Source organism: Schistocerca americana, chromosome X (genome assembly GCF_021461395.2).
Source record: "Schistocerca americana isolate TAMUIC-IGC-003095 chromosome X, iqSchAmer2.1, whole genome shotgun sequence".
In the NCBI taxonomy this organism is placed as follows: Eukaryota; Metazoa; Arthropoda; class Insecta; order Orthoptera; family Acrididae; genus Schistocerca; species Schistocerca americana.
Genome location: NC_060130.1, coordinates 621,264,288 through 621,280,548, shown reverse-complemented (window position 1 = coordinate 621,280,548; position 16,261 = coordinate 621,264,288). Strand labels below are relative to the sequence as shown.

The 16,261-nt window shown below is 37.1% G+C and overlaps 1 protein-coding gene across 3 annotated transcripts in view; it reads left to right on the top strand.

Moving 5' to 3' along the window:
* The window catches only part of LOC124555179, a 159,677-nt gene that overhangs the window by 128,462 nt on the left and 14,954 nt on the right, over positions 1 to 16,261 (top strand). Inside the window, exon 10 of one of the 3 annotated variants that reach the window (XM_047129010.1) lies at positions 2,348 to 6,068. The exons of the other annotated variants lie outside the window; for them this stretch is intronic. Within the exon in view, the coding sequence (XP_046984966.1) occupies positions 2,348 to 2,359 (12 nt within the window). The 3' untranslated portion in view covers positions 2,360 to 6,068. Of the gene's footprint in view, positions 1 to 2,347; positions 6,069 to 16,261 lie in introns of those variants that run through there. 3 annotated transcript variants of the gene reach the window in all.

Sequence of the window (16,261 nt, the reverse complement as noted above, 5' to 3'; positions counted from 1 at the left end):
TGTGTGTGTGCGTGTGTGCGTGTGTGTGTGTGCGTGCGTGTGGGCATATGCGTGTGGATGTGCATGCATTTTTAGGTGACCTTTCTTCATGTCTTATGCAAATGGTCATTACAGTATATCAGTATGTTAGTGCAAGAAAAGAGAATTTGTGAAAATATCTAAAACGCCTCATTGTCCTAACGTTTATGAAGTTTTCGGCAAATAACTTTGTTAACTGCAGTAAAAAAATAGGCATGATTTAACATTAATCTTGGAAAGTAAATGTAAGTTTCTCAAGTTGCGTGTAAGGAATTACAGCCAGTCTGTATTCATCAATGTCCAGATCTATCCATTAAAAATATATATATTTAAGAGGAGATAGTGACAGCTGATGTATCATATTGTTGAATGAAGCAACACTGCAGTGCAGGTTTTTTGTTGTGTACTCGCTTGAATGTGCTAATATTATCTTATTTGTGAACATTTTTACTGGTTACTAATTGTGTTCTTGTTTTTGTCTGAGGATATTGCAAGTTCTTATCAGTCAGTTCTCTCCCTTCATTTCACTGTATATACTCTTTGAAACAAGTTAAACCAGAAAGAAGCATATGTCTATATGGGTTGTAAAGAGAAGAGGGTTTATGCTTTGGTTTTGTGGATAGTAGGACAGTATTTTCATGTAATGTTCAGAAGGCACCTTCTAGTCAAAGACAAGTAATGATATGTATAAATCAGTCTGTACTGAATAATACTGTTGACCCTGCCAGCCATCTTCATGTGATGGCACTACATGAAGTCATTTGTGTTGTATAAACGTTTACTGACAATATTAGCTGGCTTTTTCATATAGAAGCTGGTTTTTGGATTATGTTGTATGAAACTGCTGCAGTAAATATTGTTTGTCTCTCAATAGTTGTTTATTTTTAAACTTTTTTAAATTAATAACAACATTATTCAGAGCAGAACACTGTCTGTAAAGATTTTATATATATTTATGTCTAAATCAGAATATGCTCTAAAACATCCACTTTTGTACTAATAAAAAGAAATATGACTGGGTGAACTGCTGGACTGGCATTTTTATTGTCAGTTAGGATTGGCCATTTCAGGTTTTGAGAAGAAGCTAAATCTTGGGATTATAACAGAAATGGAGAATAATGGCTGCTGCAAGGACCTGAATAACTTTTGTAAAATCGGTGTGAAACTTAATACGTCCAGAAGTCTTAAGGTTAGAAGATCAATTGTAAATTTTGTAGTAACTGTTTGATATTTGAACTTTCTACGATTAGTCCCAAATTTATTGAAACTTAATCACATGTAATTTTTTATTTAAACTTATTTTTGTATTATTGGCCTTATGCCTTTTTAAACTTTTGTAGTATTTACAATTTTTATTGATATTATAATATTTGTTATACACATGTAGTTCTCTTTCCCTCTTAGATGAAATGCCAAAAAATTTAGTGTGAGACATTTCAGAGTTATTCATGAATACTAGGCTGCTTCTTTGAATAGATTTTGAAATGATATTATTTTCATAATTTTGTGCCAATTATCTTATGTTTGCTCAGTGCTGGTAATAAATGATACATGACATGTCGATGACATGTTGTGTGAACATAAATTGTCATAACTGCATCATGTAATACTGTGCAGAATGTATAATCAAATCTAGGTGTACAGTGGGCTGATTTGCCGGGAGTTGTGACACCTTGGTGTAGCGTATTTATCATATTATTTGCTTAGTTTATAATACAATTTAGGCAGTTGCATTTTTAAATCATACCAAGCACTACAGTTGCTGTAGATATTATTGAAAGTGGTGTCTGTCTGCATTTACTTCCTTGTGCAGAAGACTAGTCAATATATCACAGCTCACATTTTAAGTTTATCCCCCACCCCATAACAAAAATTGTTTATGCTATTGTACAATGCCCTGCTAAAAGTTTTAAAACCCACTAAGTATGTCAGTAGAAGAATTACTGGAAGATCAGATGAAAGTGGGTGCAGGTGGGCACCATTTTGAAACACTATGCATGACAGAGAGTTAGCATTTGTTAAGTTATAAAAGGTATTGTGGTATGTTGTTATACCTGTAACTGTTGTGAGTTTAAATACACAAAGCAAAGTACAGTGTATCCAGTCACTTTTTTATTGTGTACCTAATAGTGGAAATCATACCTGCGGCATTAATCATATCATGCTCTTGACAAAAGTATTTTTAAAAATTCCCTGTGTTTTGATAGGAATTGTATAGTTATAGAAACTGCGGGTTGGCTCTCACCGTACAGATGAATTCATGAGTGATGAACAGAGCATGCTTGGTCTGTGGATATTTTAATTTTCAAATTAATCCATTCTTTTTCAGAAGCTGATTTGAGTGACCAATAAGCCATGCAGACATGCTCTCCCATGTCAACAGAATAGACTGAAAATTTATAATTATTGATTAAGTGGAGAGCGAGTAAAAAGAAATATTAGGTGATGTGTTTTATTTTAATGTATTAGTGTTCTATGAATTTCAAGTTTTAGTTGTTTGTAAAAAGGACATTTTAACACATGTGTTATGTATAATACTACTAAAAATGTTCTTGGTCCCAGTATATCCCAATATTTGGAATGGAATAACTATTTAGCAAGAATAAACTTAAATTTACTTTGTGATGCAAAAAAAGAGACAGCCAGAGTTGCCAACTAAAGTTGATGTTCATTTAGTCAGTGACTGATTTCAGACTACACCCAACCAATGTTTGCCAAGTAAAATGTCAGCCCCAAAATACCCATAAACAAATGGATACCTATGTGTATGGCCCCAAGTAATGTTCTTTAAAGGCATTAGTTGGGACCGTATGTATATGTACCCCACTTAGTTTACTGCAATTCTGGAAAGGGCATTTCACATGGCAAAACTTGGTGGTTTGAGAATGGGCATAGCCTGAAACTGGTCACTGGCTAAATAAACATCCATTTTAGTTGCAAATATGGCTCTCTCATTTTACACTACAATGTAAAAATGAGTTGCTGTCCCACCATACCCATCATGCAGAAGTTAGCATGTAAATTTACTTTATTCAAGAAGAAAAGTTAGTTCTCCAATTGCTCAAACTATGTTACCAGTTTGCCAGAGAAGTCATTCTTTCTGCCCCTTTTATAAACTTCTGACTGAACCAGACTTAAACTCAGTTATGTACTTCATTATACAATTTTTACAATTCTATTTTTACATGCTATTAAAAACATTTGAAAGCCAAAGTGTGGGAAATGGTATTATGAAGAGCTGGTGTTTGATGATTTTCTAGCCTAATCTGTGAAGTCTTTATCTGTCTTTGGTTTTGAAATGTCTGTGTGGACATTATCTATGTAAGTGGTAATGCCACTTGACTGCATTTCAGTCTCTCTCTTTAATTCTGCGTGTTCCTTGTCATGGTCACCATTTTTTAAATCTTAGTGGGAGTTGCTATGGTTCGATTAGTAGACTGAAGACTTGTCTGAAAAAGGGATTATGTGTCTCATCTCCCAGTGCATAGAACAAAAATCAAGAGAAACTGCTTTTGAGACTATGATAAATATTCAAGAACTCTTTTTGGTAGTGAGCACTCCTTCATTTAACTGCCATAAATATTGAGGAGTTGAACAAAAATAACACAGTAGTTCATGGGCCTTAGGAGATTGTGGAGTGTGTAGCTCATGTAAAGTACCAATAGAAGACAAGTCAGAGAGCAAGAGTAATGAACTTGGATTTGCAGTCTCCTGTTATATGTCAGCTTGCACTGCTGGAATGTAAATCATAACTAAAAGAGCACTTAAGTCACATTAAAATAAAATTTAAAATAGCTGTTTCTTTTGAAAAATTTTCAGACTGATTGTTAAATTTAGTTTCTGTTACTACAGTAATAAGTTGGTATTAAATCAAAATGGAGTAATTCCTCAGTTGATTGTTAATTTTGTAAACTTAATACTTCCATAAATAACTCGGAGCTGTGAGTAATGAGAAGATTATGCAGAAAATAAAGGGCTGGAGGGGTGAATCTATTTCAAATTATATTTACCATCTACGTCCCCTCTGGTGGTTATGGCATTACTATTAGTTATTCATCTGCCATGCTTAGGATTTTCCATCCACTCCTGTCTTCATCATATCAGTACAAGAAAATGTGGATGCTCTGTTATACTATTATTTTTCAGTAATAATTTATTACATAAAGTATCTGGTCACATTCCTGAGGACTAATTTACTCCACAGTTTTCTTCATTATGATCTACTTCTCTCAATTAAAATAATCTACAGCTTTTAATTACCATAAAGGTAATGGGCGTGATGACGTGTTGCATGTTGGGTATTTGCAGTATTCCCAGTTCTTACAAACTTCGCATATGTTGATCATTCACTATTTAAATAACACCAAATGCTCTTTGGGAAGCAGAAATGGAAATTTTCATGCATGGGGTAGGTAGAAAGTCATTATTAGCTATTAAATCTAAAAGAAAGGCAAACTGTCCACAAATTTCTAGGCAGAACTCTAGGTAGTTAACAGTACAACATCAAACATCTAACATTCAAAAAATCCTCCGCAACTCTATTTGTTAAATCATAAGTAGTAATCATTTTGTATGTGAACACTCTTTTGTGTAGCACATTCTTCATATCTGTTCTGTGGAAACTTTTTGATTTACATCTCTTGATTTCTTGACAGATTCTGATGTTATTGTCCTAAACATCTTGAAACTCTAACAGTTCAAAGCCATCTTAGTGAAAGCTGTAAAACTATGCATTCATAACAGAACTATAAATATTGTTTTCTGGTAGTAGGGCACAAGTTGTCATACCACCCTCCATACTCTTTTAAAAATTTTGAATTTTTTATTATAGCAATCAAAAGGTGAATATATTTTCAAATACTTACAGGTCCTTAAATTATATTATTGTATCTCTACCCGTACACATAACAAAATGACACTAATTTCGTAACTGCCTCTACTCTTATCTTGATGTCTTTCTCAGAGGTGGCAAGTGGAATGTAGGTATGCATTATTTGTATGACTTGTCTTTCCTGACATGTTACATGTGTATAAAAGCATACTAAACTTTATGATTTTTTAACATATTGTCACAGTGTTTCACTGAGGTGGTATCCACCTTTGTACACAACAGTATTTCTGTGAAATTTCTATATAATTTGCCAGCAGACAGAAACTTAAGGCTAATTGCTTTCTGCTTTTAGCATTGGTACACGTTGTTGCGCTAATGACAAATAGTCGTGTGGAAAGTGTAAATGTGTTCGTGTTTCTCGTATGCACAAAATCAGGTATTGTTATGTGCATTATTTCAGAATTTAAAGTTAATGATGTGAGTGTATATAATCGTATATTTCATGATAAGTTGGGTAAACTGTACTGTCTAAATATTTTTAATTGGTTCTTACTTTGCAGTCAAAGTTTAATTGATAAATCACTTGTATCTGCAAGTGGTTACAAAATTACGCAGTATTATTTGCACATTGCAACAATGCATTTATATTTATTGTTTAGAAACAAAATGGTTAACACAGCCCGAGAGACCTAGTTGCCAAGGGTGCTTCTGTATTTATAGTATTTAATTGATGTGAAAGTGTTTCATCTTCAGCAACTGCAGTCAGTTATGAAATAGTAGGCAAATTCTTCAAAAAATTGTAAAATAAAGCAACATTGAAATATTAGTGTATGGTATTTATATTATATAAATAAGATATGGAAGTAATGTTACCATTTTGGTGCTAGTGAAATTATGAATTAGTTACTTTAATAGCTTAATATGAAGAGAGGGCATTCAGTGTACATGTACATGTTCATTTATTACAGTGTTTTTTTTTATATCCTTAATATGTTAGGGTAATATTAGCAGCAATATTATGAATCTACTGTGTGTGATTGTTATTCTGCATTAACAGATACTAGAGTGGGTCATATATATAAAGCTTTGAAGTGAAAATTGCTATACAGTGATGGCCTGGGAGATACTTCATTTTAGACCAACTGGCAGGTGCAAATCATAAGTTGTCATATATGACTGTTTTATATGTTTATCAAATAAAATATGATTTTTTATTTCACCTATTTTTTTTTAAGAAATGGATACCCTTCCACAAAAAGTATGTGTATAGAAGTAACTATTACTGTTTGAGTAATTGCATATTTAAAACATTTGGATTAAAACATTCCTGATATAAAAAAAAGACTTAATTGTGAAATACTCGTTCATAGAGTATTTCCCATTTACAGATTGATTATTTGGAAAGGAGTGAAGGAGAGGAGAAAATACACAAAGCTAGTCAGCCAAGAATCATTTATAATCAGGGATGCATGGATTTCTAAATGAGTGACATACACGCAGGATTAGTAGGAAAGCTCAGCGTTGTACTTTATCGCCACTTGTAATTAATAAACCAATCTGTGATATTAATAGCAGGCATACTTCTACCATTCCACAACTCATTATTAGACCTTTAGTTTATTTATGGTAATGGTATGAATTCTTCCACATAATTAATGAACCATTTTCTGTAACATGTAAAATATAGGTAGCATTTTTTCTTGCACAATTTTTATAATTACCTGCTCTAATCTGTTATTTCCAGAAATCATTGTTAAAAATATCTATTTTATTGTATAATTTAATATCTGTCAATGTAATGTTTGACAACAAAGACAGCGATCATATTCTGCAATTGTGTGACGTAGTCATTCAGTTTCTATCACTGTCACAAGCATTTTTATTGTTAATTAGCCATTGTCACATCTGTACAATAAAGGAGTAATATGAAATTATGTATACTATCAAATGTAAGTCATCAGTTACTACCAAGCAAAGTGGTAAGACACTGGACATATATTAGGGATAGTAGTACAAATCCTGGTTTGGCCACCCAGATTTAGGCTTTCAATGGTTTTCTCGAATTATTTAAGGAAAATTTCAGGTTCCTATGAAAAAGACAGTCATTTTCCTATCCTAGCATACCTCAGTCTGTGCTTGTGCTGTTTCTGTGATGATCTTGTCATTAACGGCATGTTACATCATAGTCTGCCTTCCTTCTTCAATAATTACTTTTGCAAAATGCGCGAATGAGGTTCTTCAGTAATGCTGTATCATGAGTATGAGACAGCCAGCTAACAGGTATGGACTGATGTACAGGTTTGTCAATAGGTAGGTTTTATACAGCAAAGAATTTTTAATTGTTCCTTGTTTTAGTTTTTTGTTACAAGAATAGTTGTTGAGTGATATTTGTCATAACTGATATTAGATTGAGGTTGAAGTGTGTTAATCTGGATATAGCTATTAGTATCTAAAACTGGACATAAAAAGTTATTACTGCAATCAAGAATATCAATACATTTCATAAGGAGTTGGGAAAAAACTGTGTCACATCTCATCTTGCTGCATTACTTATAACGAATTTGTTTGTCTTGGGGGGGGGGGGGGGGGGGGGAGAAAGGAAAAGAAAAGAAGAAAAACATGTTTGATGTTAATCATATATCATATAGTACACCTAATCTACAGTTTTAGTGGAGAAACAAAGCAAATGTCAGCACTAACTTTCAGGTTGCATTTGATGGAGACAGAAAAGAAGGTGCAATAGATACACATGCCAAAAATAGGGTCTGATTTTCCTATATTCGTATATTTTGCTTCAACTTTACCACATTTTTCTTTCTTTTCTGTGTTACACATTTATGGTGCTCAGCCATGTCAAAGCACTCATATCGGGAAGAGAGATGGTGAAAATTCCCATTCATATGGCCTCAGATGTCCCTATCATGCACACTGATTAATCATATCTGGCATGGTTGTGGCTTTTCAGTTGCACTGGTATATGAGACAACATTACTTTTGGGATAGGCAGTCAGGTTTAAATGGATCAGAATACTCGTACAATGGAACACAACCTGTTAACTATCTGAAACGAGAGAAGTTGAGAAGCATAAGTTACTGCTTTAGATTGCAATCATTGTTACTACATATTCTTCTATATGAGAGGCTGTCATGAGTTTACACAGGATGAGGGCGCAATGTGTACAGAGCGATGACAATCACAATTTCAAGGATAAAATTCACCATTGTTAGTCAGGCACAAATTAGTTACTTAGTAAATGTTACACAAAATGTTTGCTCAATTTCTATAGAAATATGAATAAAATCATTTGACAGACTATGTATAGCTGATCTGTTTGTGTGTATGACTGCATTATACAGAATACTAATTAGAAGAATGGCTTGAATTTCATAAAAAATGACATGTTAATCATCAGTACACATTACAAGAGAAACAAAGATTTAACAACATAGTAAACATATTTTTCTAGTATTACCATATTTTACCAGTGCTTAATTTAATATTCATCTTGGAATAGGAGTTGTCCAAAAGAAATGATTTCAGGTTAGAGTTAAAATTTGCCTGGCTACTTGTCAGATATTTTGTATTATTGGGCTAATGGTCAATTTGTGGATACATACTGAACTCCTTTCTGAACCACTGACAACTTTATTAATGAGTAACAAAAGCTGTTTGCTTCCAGGATCATCACTGTGGAAATTACTAATGTACAGGGTGACTCTCCTACCAGTCAAGGCACATTTTCTATGGTTTTTCAGAAGATATTTTCAATCTCATTTCTGCAGTTGGTATATGAAGCTGGCCCAGACAGATATTACGCATCACATTTCATCCATACCTAGTGTCAACAGAAAGCATTCGATTATATCCAGTTAAAAACAAAATTATTTTCAAAGCTAAATTCTACTTGCCCATTTGATAGAGCAGTTCCAAATTAGTCTAGTGTAATACTTGCTTTAGCAGTATGTTTTAATAGCGACAGTAAAACACTGAGAATAATGAGTAGTTCAGCAGTGGCTGAGTAGCAGTGCTGCATGGTGGTAGCAGACATCACGGGCCAGGGCAGCATGTGAGGTAAGTCAGGCAATGAAGCTGTGGCAAAGAAAAGGTTCCACTGTCTCTTTTAACACATATCTCTTAGTACAAAATCATTCTACACTAATTGGGAACCACTCTATTGAATGGGTGTGCAAAATTCCACTTTAAAAACCATTTTGTTTGTAATGGGAAACAAGCAAACACTTTTTGTTGACCTTGGGCACTGCATGAATGGTGTGATAAGCAATATTTGTTCAGGCAGAATCCATCTACACATTGCAAGAGTGAAAATGCAAATACATGCTGAAACACCATAGTAAATGCAACTGATGACTCGTAGGAGAGACACCCTTCATATAGTGAAGGGAAATGAACAAGGTGACAGTGGCTGAACACAACATATTATCCTGACTGCTCACATTTGTGGAATTGCTACTTTCTTCCTAAGTGATGAGTGACCTCAGAAAATTATACCATAATACATGAAAGCTTGAAAAAAAAATGCAAAGTGTGTTAATCTGTTGCCGGCCAGAGCGGCTGAACGGTTCTAGGCACTACAGTCTGGAGCCGCGCGACCGCTACGGTCGCAGATTCGAATCCTGCCTCGGGCATGGATGTTTGTGATGTCCTTAGGTTAGTTAGGTTTAAGTAGTTCTAAGTTCTAGGGGACTGATGACCTCAGAAGTTAAGTCCCATAGTGCTCAGAACCATTTGAACCATTTAATCTGTTGATTTGTTTGTTTCTCAAACTAGCAGTTATGCTGAGAGCCAAAACTCCTTATCTTGGATATTTGGGAAGCTCTGTAATGTGTTCCTCTAATTTCATATATTAATCAGTATGTAAGCTCCAAAATTATGAACATTCTATCGTATCCACTGACTCCTGCTCATTTGCTGCATTAATAGTTGTTACTGTGCCATTTAGTTTGATCTGAATAATACGATAAGAATCCCTTTGTACAGATCAACTTATTGATTCTCAGAAAAACATAATGACATTTTCTTATTTTGCTGTCTCTCTAAGTAGGTTAATTATAACACTTATCATCTACAAAAAGTACCAAGTATGACTGTATGAAATAGTTCTTGTATAATCAGTGAAAAATCGTTGAAAAACTTCCAAGAAATCACTGTACAATTTCCATTATGTTGGTTGAAATAAGAATTCTTTGTCAGCCAATGTTCTCAGCAAGCATTGCATGATATTGCTTCCCAAAACTATAATACATACCTACACTTCTTTATTACTAGCTTAGATTGTTGAGACGGAGTTTGAAAGCCGTTAGTCAGAAAATGAAAGTTGATTATTTTTCTGAATTGGAAAAGACTCCCCATCCCCCATTTTCCTGAGCTATAAACATTTCTGGTCATAAAAGTCTACCAGAAGTAGAGCATGACTTACAAATTAGCAAATGCTTATTTTTTCTTGTTGTCAGAAAGTATAATTCGTTCTTTTATTATGTTACTGACAAAATTTTATACCAGAAATTAGTGCATATTTTGCCCACTGTTTCAATAATCATCATATATTCAAAAAAAATGTATGCTTGTACTGCATATCTTACATTACAGTGTAGACATATTCTTTTTTTGTGGTCAAACCACTTGGAATGGCACCGTCATTTGTATTTTTTGCCTTCTAAAGTTTGTTGTACAAAGATTAACCTGAGACAACTTACTCCGCACTATCTTCGTTCCCAGTCTTGTTGCCATATACCATTACTTGTGATGGGGTAAGTCAGAGAGCTGTTTCGTGGTGCTATTTATGACTTCAAACAACAGTTTTATATTTCATAATTTTATATTACTTCAAACTTTTTTTTTAAACACCCTTGTAATTTATTTCGCAATATTTAAGATATGAAATGATTAAGCTGGCATCCTAGCTGTAAATAGGATGCATCAGTCATTCTTTTATGAAGTATCCCTTCGTTTGGTGCTGTGCTCTTTTCACATTGATGCTGTGGCTATTATCTTTTCATTGGAGTTGAAAACAATTGAAAGGTCTAATTTACAACGATGTCAGTGGAAAGTCAAGAGACAAGTGGTGAAAGTCTTTGTTGCTGAGCTCGTGAGGGAACAGTTCATCATGAAAGGTTTCGTAGTCCTTCAACATACTAATGTCAGTAAACTCAGATTGTTGTTCAGAAATTACTAGGTAAGTAATCTAATGACAGTCTTTACAATTATCTTTTGAATGGTGTGACACAGTTTTGTTGGCAGATATTCCTGTGTGGAATAGAAATATACTACATGTCTCTGAAAATACAGTATTTGGATATCCATAAATGAGAATATTCAATTCAAGCCATTTTTCTGTAAGGTGGAACAGATGTAACCGCTGCCATCAGTTACACGATAGCACCACTCTGTGTTACATTTCCAAATACTGAGACATATGCCGAGTGAGGTGGCGCTGTTGTTAGCGCAATGGACTCACATTCATGAGGATGTGTTCAAACATGCAGTCAGCCATCCTGATTAAGGTTTTCTGTAAATTTCTGAAATTGCTTCAGGTGAATGCTGGGATAGTCCCTTTGAAAGGGCACAATCAACTTCTTTCCCAATCTTTCACCACTCCCAGGGGACTGATGACCTCGTTGTTTAGTCCACTCCCTCAGATCAATCAACCAACTAAGACATACCACTCGAAATATGTCCAGAAAGAATAAATATGTTAAATTGCAGTTTTTGGCATGTTATAACAAACATTGTATGATTTCCTGACATACACAAGTAACTTTTAGTGTTTATAGGTGCCGAATTATGCCACTGATGCTTTTTTTATGGAACTATATACTTTCTTCTGTGACACAGGAAAGGAGTTTCTAACAGGATTTCAGCAACACGTGTGAAACTGGTTCAGAAAGTAATTAAATAACAATGCCACATACCACTATCTTGCCACCAGAGTCATACAAAATGTCTGCCCTTCTGTACCAAATGTAAGCCTACTTTTAAACTGGGTATGTTTTGTGTGTTTACATATGCTCTAGAAGAAAATCAGTCTGTGCTCTGCTGTTGTAGTGATCAGATAATAATTTGCATGTTAAGCTATTCATATTTTCATAATGTGTACATCAGTTGAAAATGTGGTTATAGCTTTTGTTTATGGCAAATTGTTACAGCAGTGGTATGATTGTATGCTGAAAGGTATCTTGATCGTGCCAAGGTCACATGATGTCCCATTGCAAATATTATTTAAAAAAGTTCAAGAAACTGGAAGTGTGAAGAATAAAATACTCCAATGAAAATGAACAGCAACTGATGGAATAAACAGTTACCTTTTTAGCTGCCGTAACACACAATCCACATGTCACTACAAGGCTGATTGAATGTGGTTGTGGTCTCAGCCAAAGGAGTATCCTGTTAATACTGCATTCCAATGTGTTTCATCCTTTTCACATTTTACTCCATCAACAACTTCATGACAAAGATTTTTAAAATTGGTTAGATTTCTTTGAATGGAGTTTATGAAAACTGCAAAGTGTGTCTATGTAGGATTTAGTTTGCAGATGAAGTTAATCACAGACCATCTTAACTGAACATTTGTAGATTGTTTAATCTGTTAGGAATCACAAAGTAACCTTTACGCTCACCAGAATTAACAACTCTGGACTTCTTTTTGTGGGGGATCATTAAAATAAGATATACATTGAAATACTGACAAATCCTTAAGTCATGAAATGTGTGACATAGGCTTGTGCTGCAATAAGTACATAAAGACCAACATGCAGTATTGTTTGTCTGGAATCACTTTGAAGCAAGTGAACATTTTGAACACTTGGTATGATTGACATAATAATAAACACACAAACTCTACCTGAGCTATGTATTTGCTTACATTCAGCAGAATAGGGCAGAGCGTGAGAGCCCACTCCTGACATCTGGAAAGTAGAGGGAAATTTTAATGGCTGAAGTACTGAGCTTTCGAACACTATATCTTTAACAATGGAACAATGTATGTTGGTTCATGTGCTTTTAAGTTTCTGTGAGGTAGAAGTTTAGTTCTTTCCTCTTTTAAGACTTTTACAGGATAGCTGGATCTTACTTAACCCATAAACCGTAACCACACAGAGATAATTAACTTCAACAGAAGTAAACTAGGAGGGGATAAAGTGAGTACAGATCTTTTATGTAAATTGTTGATACAAAATGGTAGTTGAACTACAGTTTTTTCAGATCTAACAAGATCTTGCTTTATTCAGTTCATGAAGTTGATTTGGAGACATGTTCCATGCGATCCATCTGTTGGATGTGTTTGTTCACCTTGGCTACATACTTGATAGTATATGAGGCAACTAGTCTGTATGCCACCAGCATGTTTCACCCCCTCAGTAATACAATACTTGCAAATGAAAGACTGCAATGTATGAGAAGGAATTAAATCCTTCCCTATTTGGTAACCTTTCTTTCTCTTGCTTCTTAGATTGAGTAGAGATAACCTAAGAATAGCTACGTTATCAGAATTTTTAGCAAATGCAAAATCGTCTACTTCCATTATTTTTTTTTTAAGAGTCACGGTGTTGTGCACCAAAAATGCAAAGGTAGTTGTTCTAAGAGGTCATTCTCAAATGAAAAGGAGACCTTTGATATAGTGGCATAGTATGTACCTGGTGTAAGTTAATGCACTTTCTGATGGATAAAATAATAGTTTTTCCATTTGAGCATGAATAGAGAAAAGTTATGATCAGTTTCTAAATTTCTGTTAAGTTTTAGTGTGTGATGGAAATTTATTTGCAGGATGTAGATGTGGAACAGAGAAAATTGCCTAGCATCTTGCAAATATTCTGGTAGTGACAGCACTGCCCCACTCTCCGCCTCCGCCCCACTCTCCGCCTCCGCCCCACTCTCCGCCTCCGCCCCACTCTCCGCCTCCGCCCCACTCTCCGCCTCCGCCGCTGCATTCCCTTGCCTGATCCACCCCGCCACTCGTGCCTTGCAATTCGCAGTGCCTCGCCATCTTCAGCCCGTGCCACCACTTACACACCATCCTGCAACTCTTTGGCTCCATCAAACCACTCTCTTTACCACTGAGACTTCGCCCTGCCTTTGCGACCTCACCCTGTCATTAAACTTGCCACACCACTGCTCAAATCCTGCCTTGCACTGCATCCACCCTGTGCCACTCCTCCCACCCTGCTCTACCATGAACCTTGTTTCCTATCGTGCCTTGACTCTCATTCAGGATGATGGTTGTTGAAGTCTGCATCCTTTGCCATCATTGAAATAATCTGTGTTTGTGCTCTGTCTCTAATGAGCTTGATGTTGATGGGACTTTTAACCCTAAACTCCCTTCTTTCCTTCCTCCGTTCCGCATTTTCTTCATTCCTCGTAAGTTCAATCCATGTTGCCTGTAGGACCCATTCCGATACCTAAATTCTTTCGATACTCCCTGACATCTCCTTTCTTCCTTAAATCCCTCCATTCCTCCTCTTCTCTCACGGTAAGCCATCCCTTACCGCCCCCTCCCCATTTCTGAGTCAACACTTATGTGCCATCCCATTCTCAGAGTCATCCCTTCAGTCCCCTCCTGTTCTCTGGGCCATCCATTATATTGTCTCCTCATCCTTTTAACCATCACGTATGTTACCACCTCATCCTTTGAGCCATCATTTATATTGCCCCCTCATCCTCTGACCAACCTCTTATCCAACCTTCATAATTACAGTCCCAACCACCTGACCTGTTCTCCAACCATCATAATTACCTTCCTACACCCTCTCCTGGCCAGCTGCCTTACTTGCCATCCCGTACCATCTCCAAGCCAGCCACAGTACTAGCCGTCCGGACCATATCCTGGCCAGCCGCCATACTTGCTGTCCCATACCACTTCCTTCTGTACACTCCATCCCATTCCACCACTTGACCACCCACTGTACTTTAGGTCCCACACATCATCTTGGTCGGCCGCCGCACTTGCCAGCTCATACCACCTCTGGGCAAGCTGCCGCACTTCCCATCTCCTACCACATCTTGGTCAGCCGCCACACGTCCCATCTCACACCACCTCTTGACCTGCTGCTGTACATTCTGACCCATACCAGCTCTTGGGCAGCCACGTTACTTCCCATCCAGTACCACCTCTTTCCCTCCAATACCATCAATTGGCAAACCACATTACTTTCTGTCCCATACCACCTCTTGGCCATCTGCTGAACTTTCCATCCCATACCACCTCTTGGCCCTCTGCTGAACTTTCCATCCCATACCACCTCTTGGTTAGTCGCCGTACTTTCTGACCCATGCTACCTCTTCGATATGCACCTACTTTCCATCCCATACCATCTCTCGGCCAGACACCTTATTTTGTGTCCCACACAACCTCGGGGCCACTGGATGCACTTGCTGTTCCATACCACCAGTATGCCAGCAACTGTACTTGCTGCCCCATACCATCTCTTGGCCAGTTGTCATACTTGCCATCCCATTCTACCTCTTGGCCAGTTGTCCTACTTGCCATCCCATTCTACCTCTTGGCCACCCACCTTACTTGCCGTTTCATGCAACCTCTTGGCCACCCACCTTACTTGCCGTTTCACACCACCTCTTGGCCAGCCACGTTACTTTCTGTCCCATGTCCCACACCACTTCTTGGCCAGCTGCTGTACTTGCTGTCCCATATCCCTACTTGACATCCTATACCACCTCTTGACCAGCTATCATACTTTCCATCCCATACCACTTCTTCACCACCGGTTCTACCTTCTGCCTCATAACACCTCTTCACCAACTGCCGTTTCTTTCGTCCCATAAAACCTCTTCTCCAACCACCGTACCTTCTGTCCCATAACACCTCTTCACCAACCACCCTAAATTCTGTCCCATAACACCTCTTCACCAACCGCCCTACATTCTGTCCCATAACACCTCTTAGCAGTCAACTGTACTGTCTGCCCTATACCATATCTTGGTTAGCAGCCATACTTTCCGTCCCATAACACCTATTCACCAGCCACCATGCTTTATACCCCATACCAGCTGCCATAGTTGCTGTCCCATACCACGTCTATGCCAACTGCCGTACTTGCTGTCCCATACCACGTCTATGCCAACTGCCGTACTTGCTGTCCCATGTCACCTCTAGAACAGCCTACTAGTACTTGAGGTCCCAAGCCACCTCTAGGCCGGCTGTTGTATGTCCTGTCCCATACCACTCATAGGTCAGCCGTTGTACTTTCATTCCCATACAATCTCTTGGCCAGCCACCTTACTTGCCATCTCCACCACCTCTTTGCCAGCCTCCATACTGTCTGTCCCATACCATGTCTTTGCCAGGTGCAAAACTGTTTGCCCATAGCGCAAATTGGCCAGCCACCATATTTGTTGTCCCCTACCCTGTCTTTGACAATTGATACTCCCTCTGTGCTGTCCCC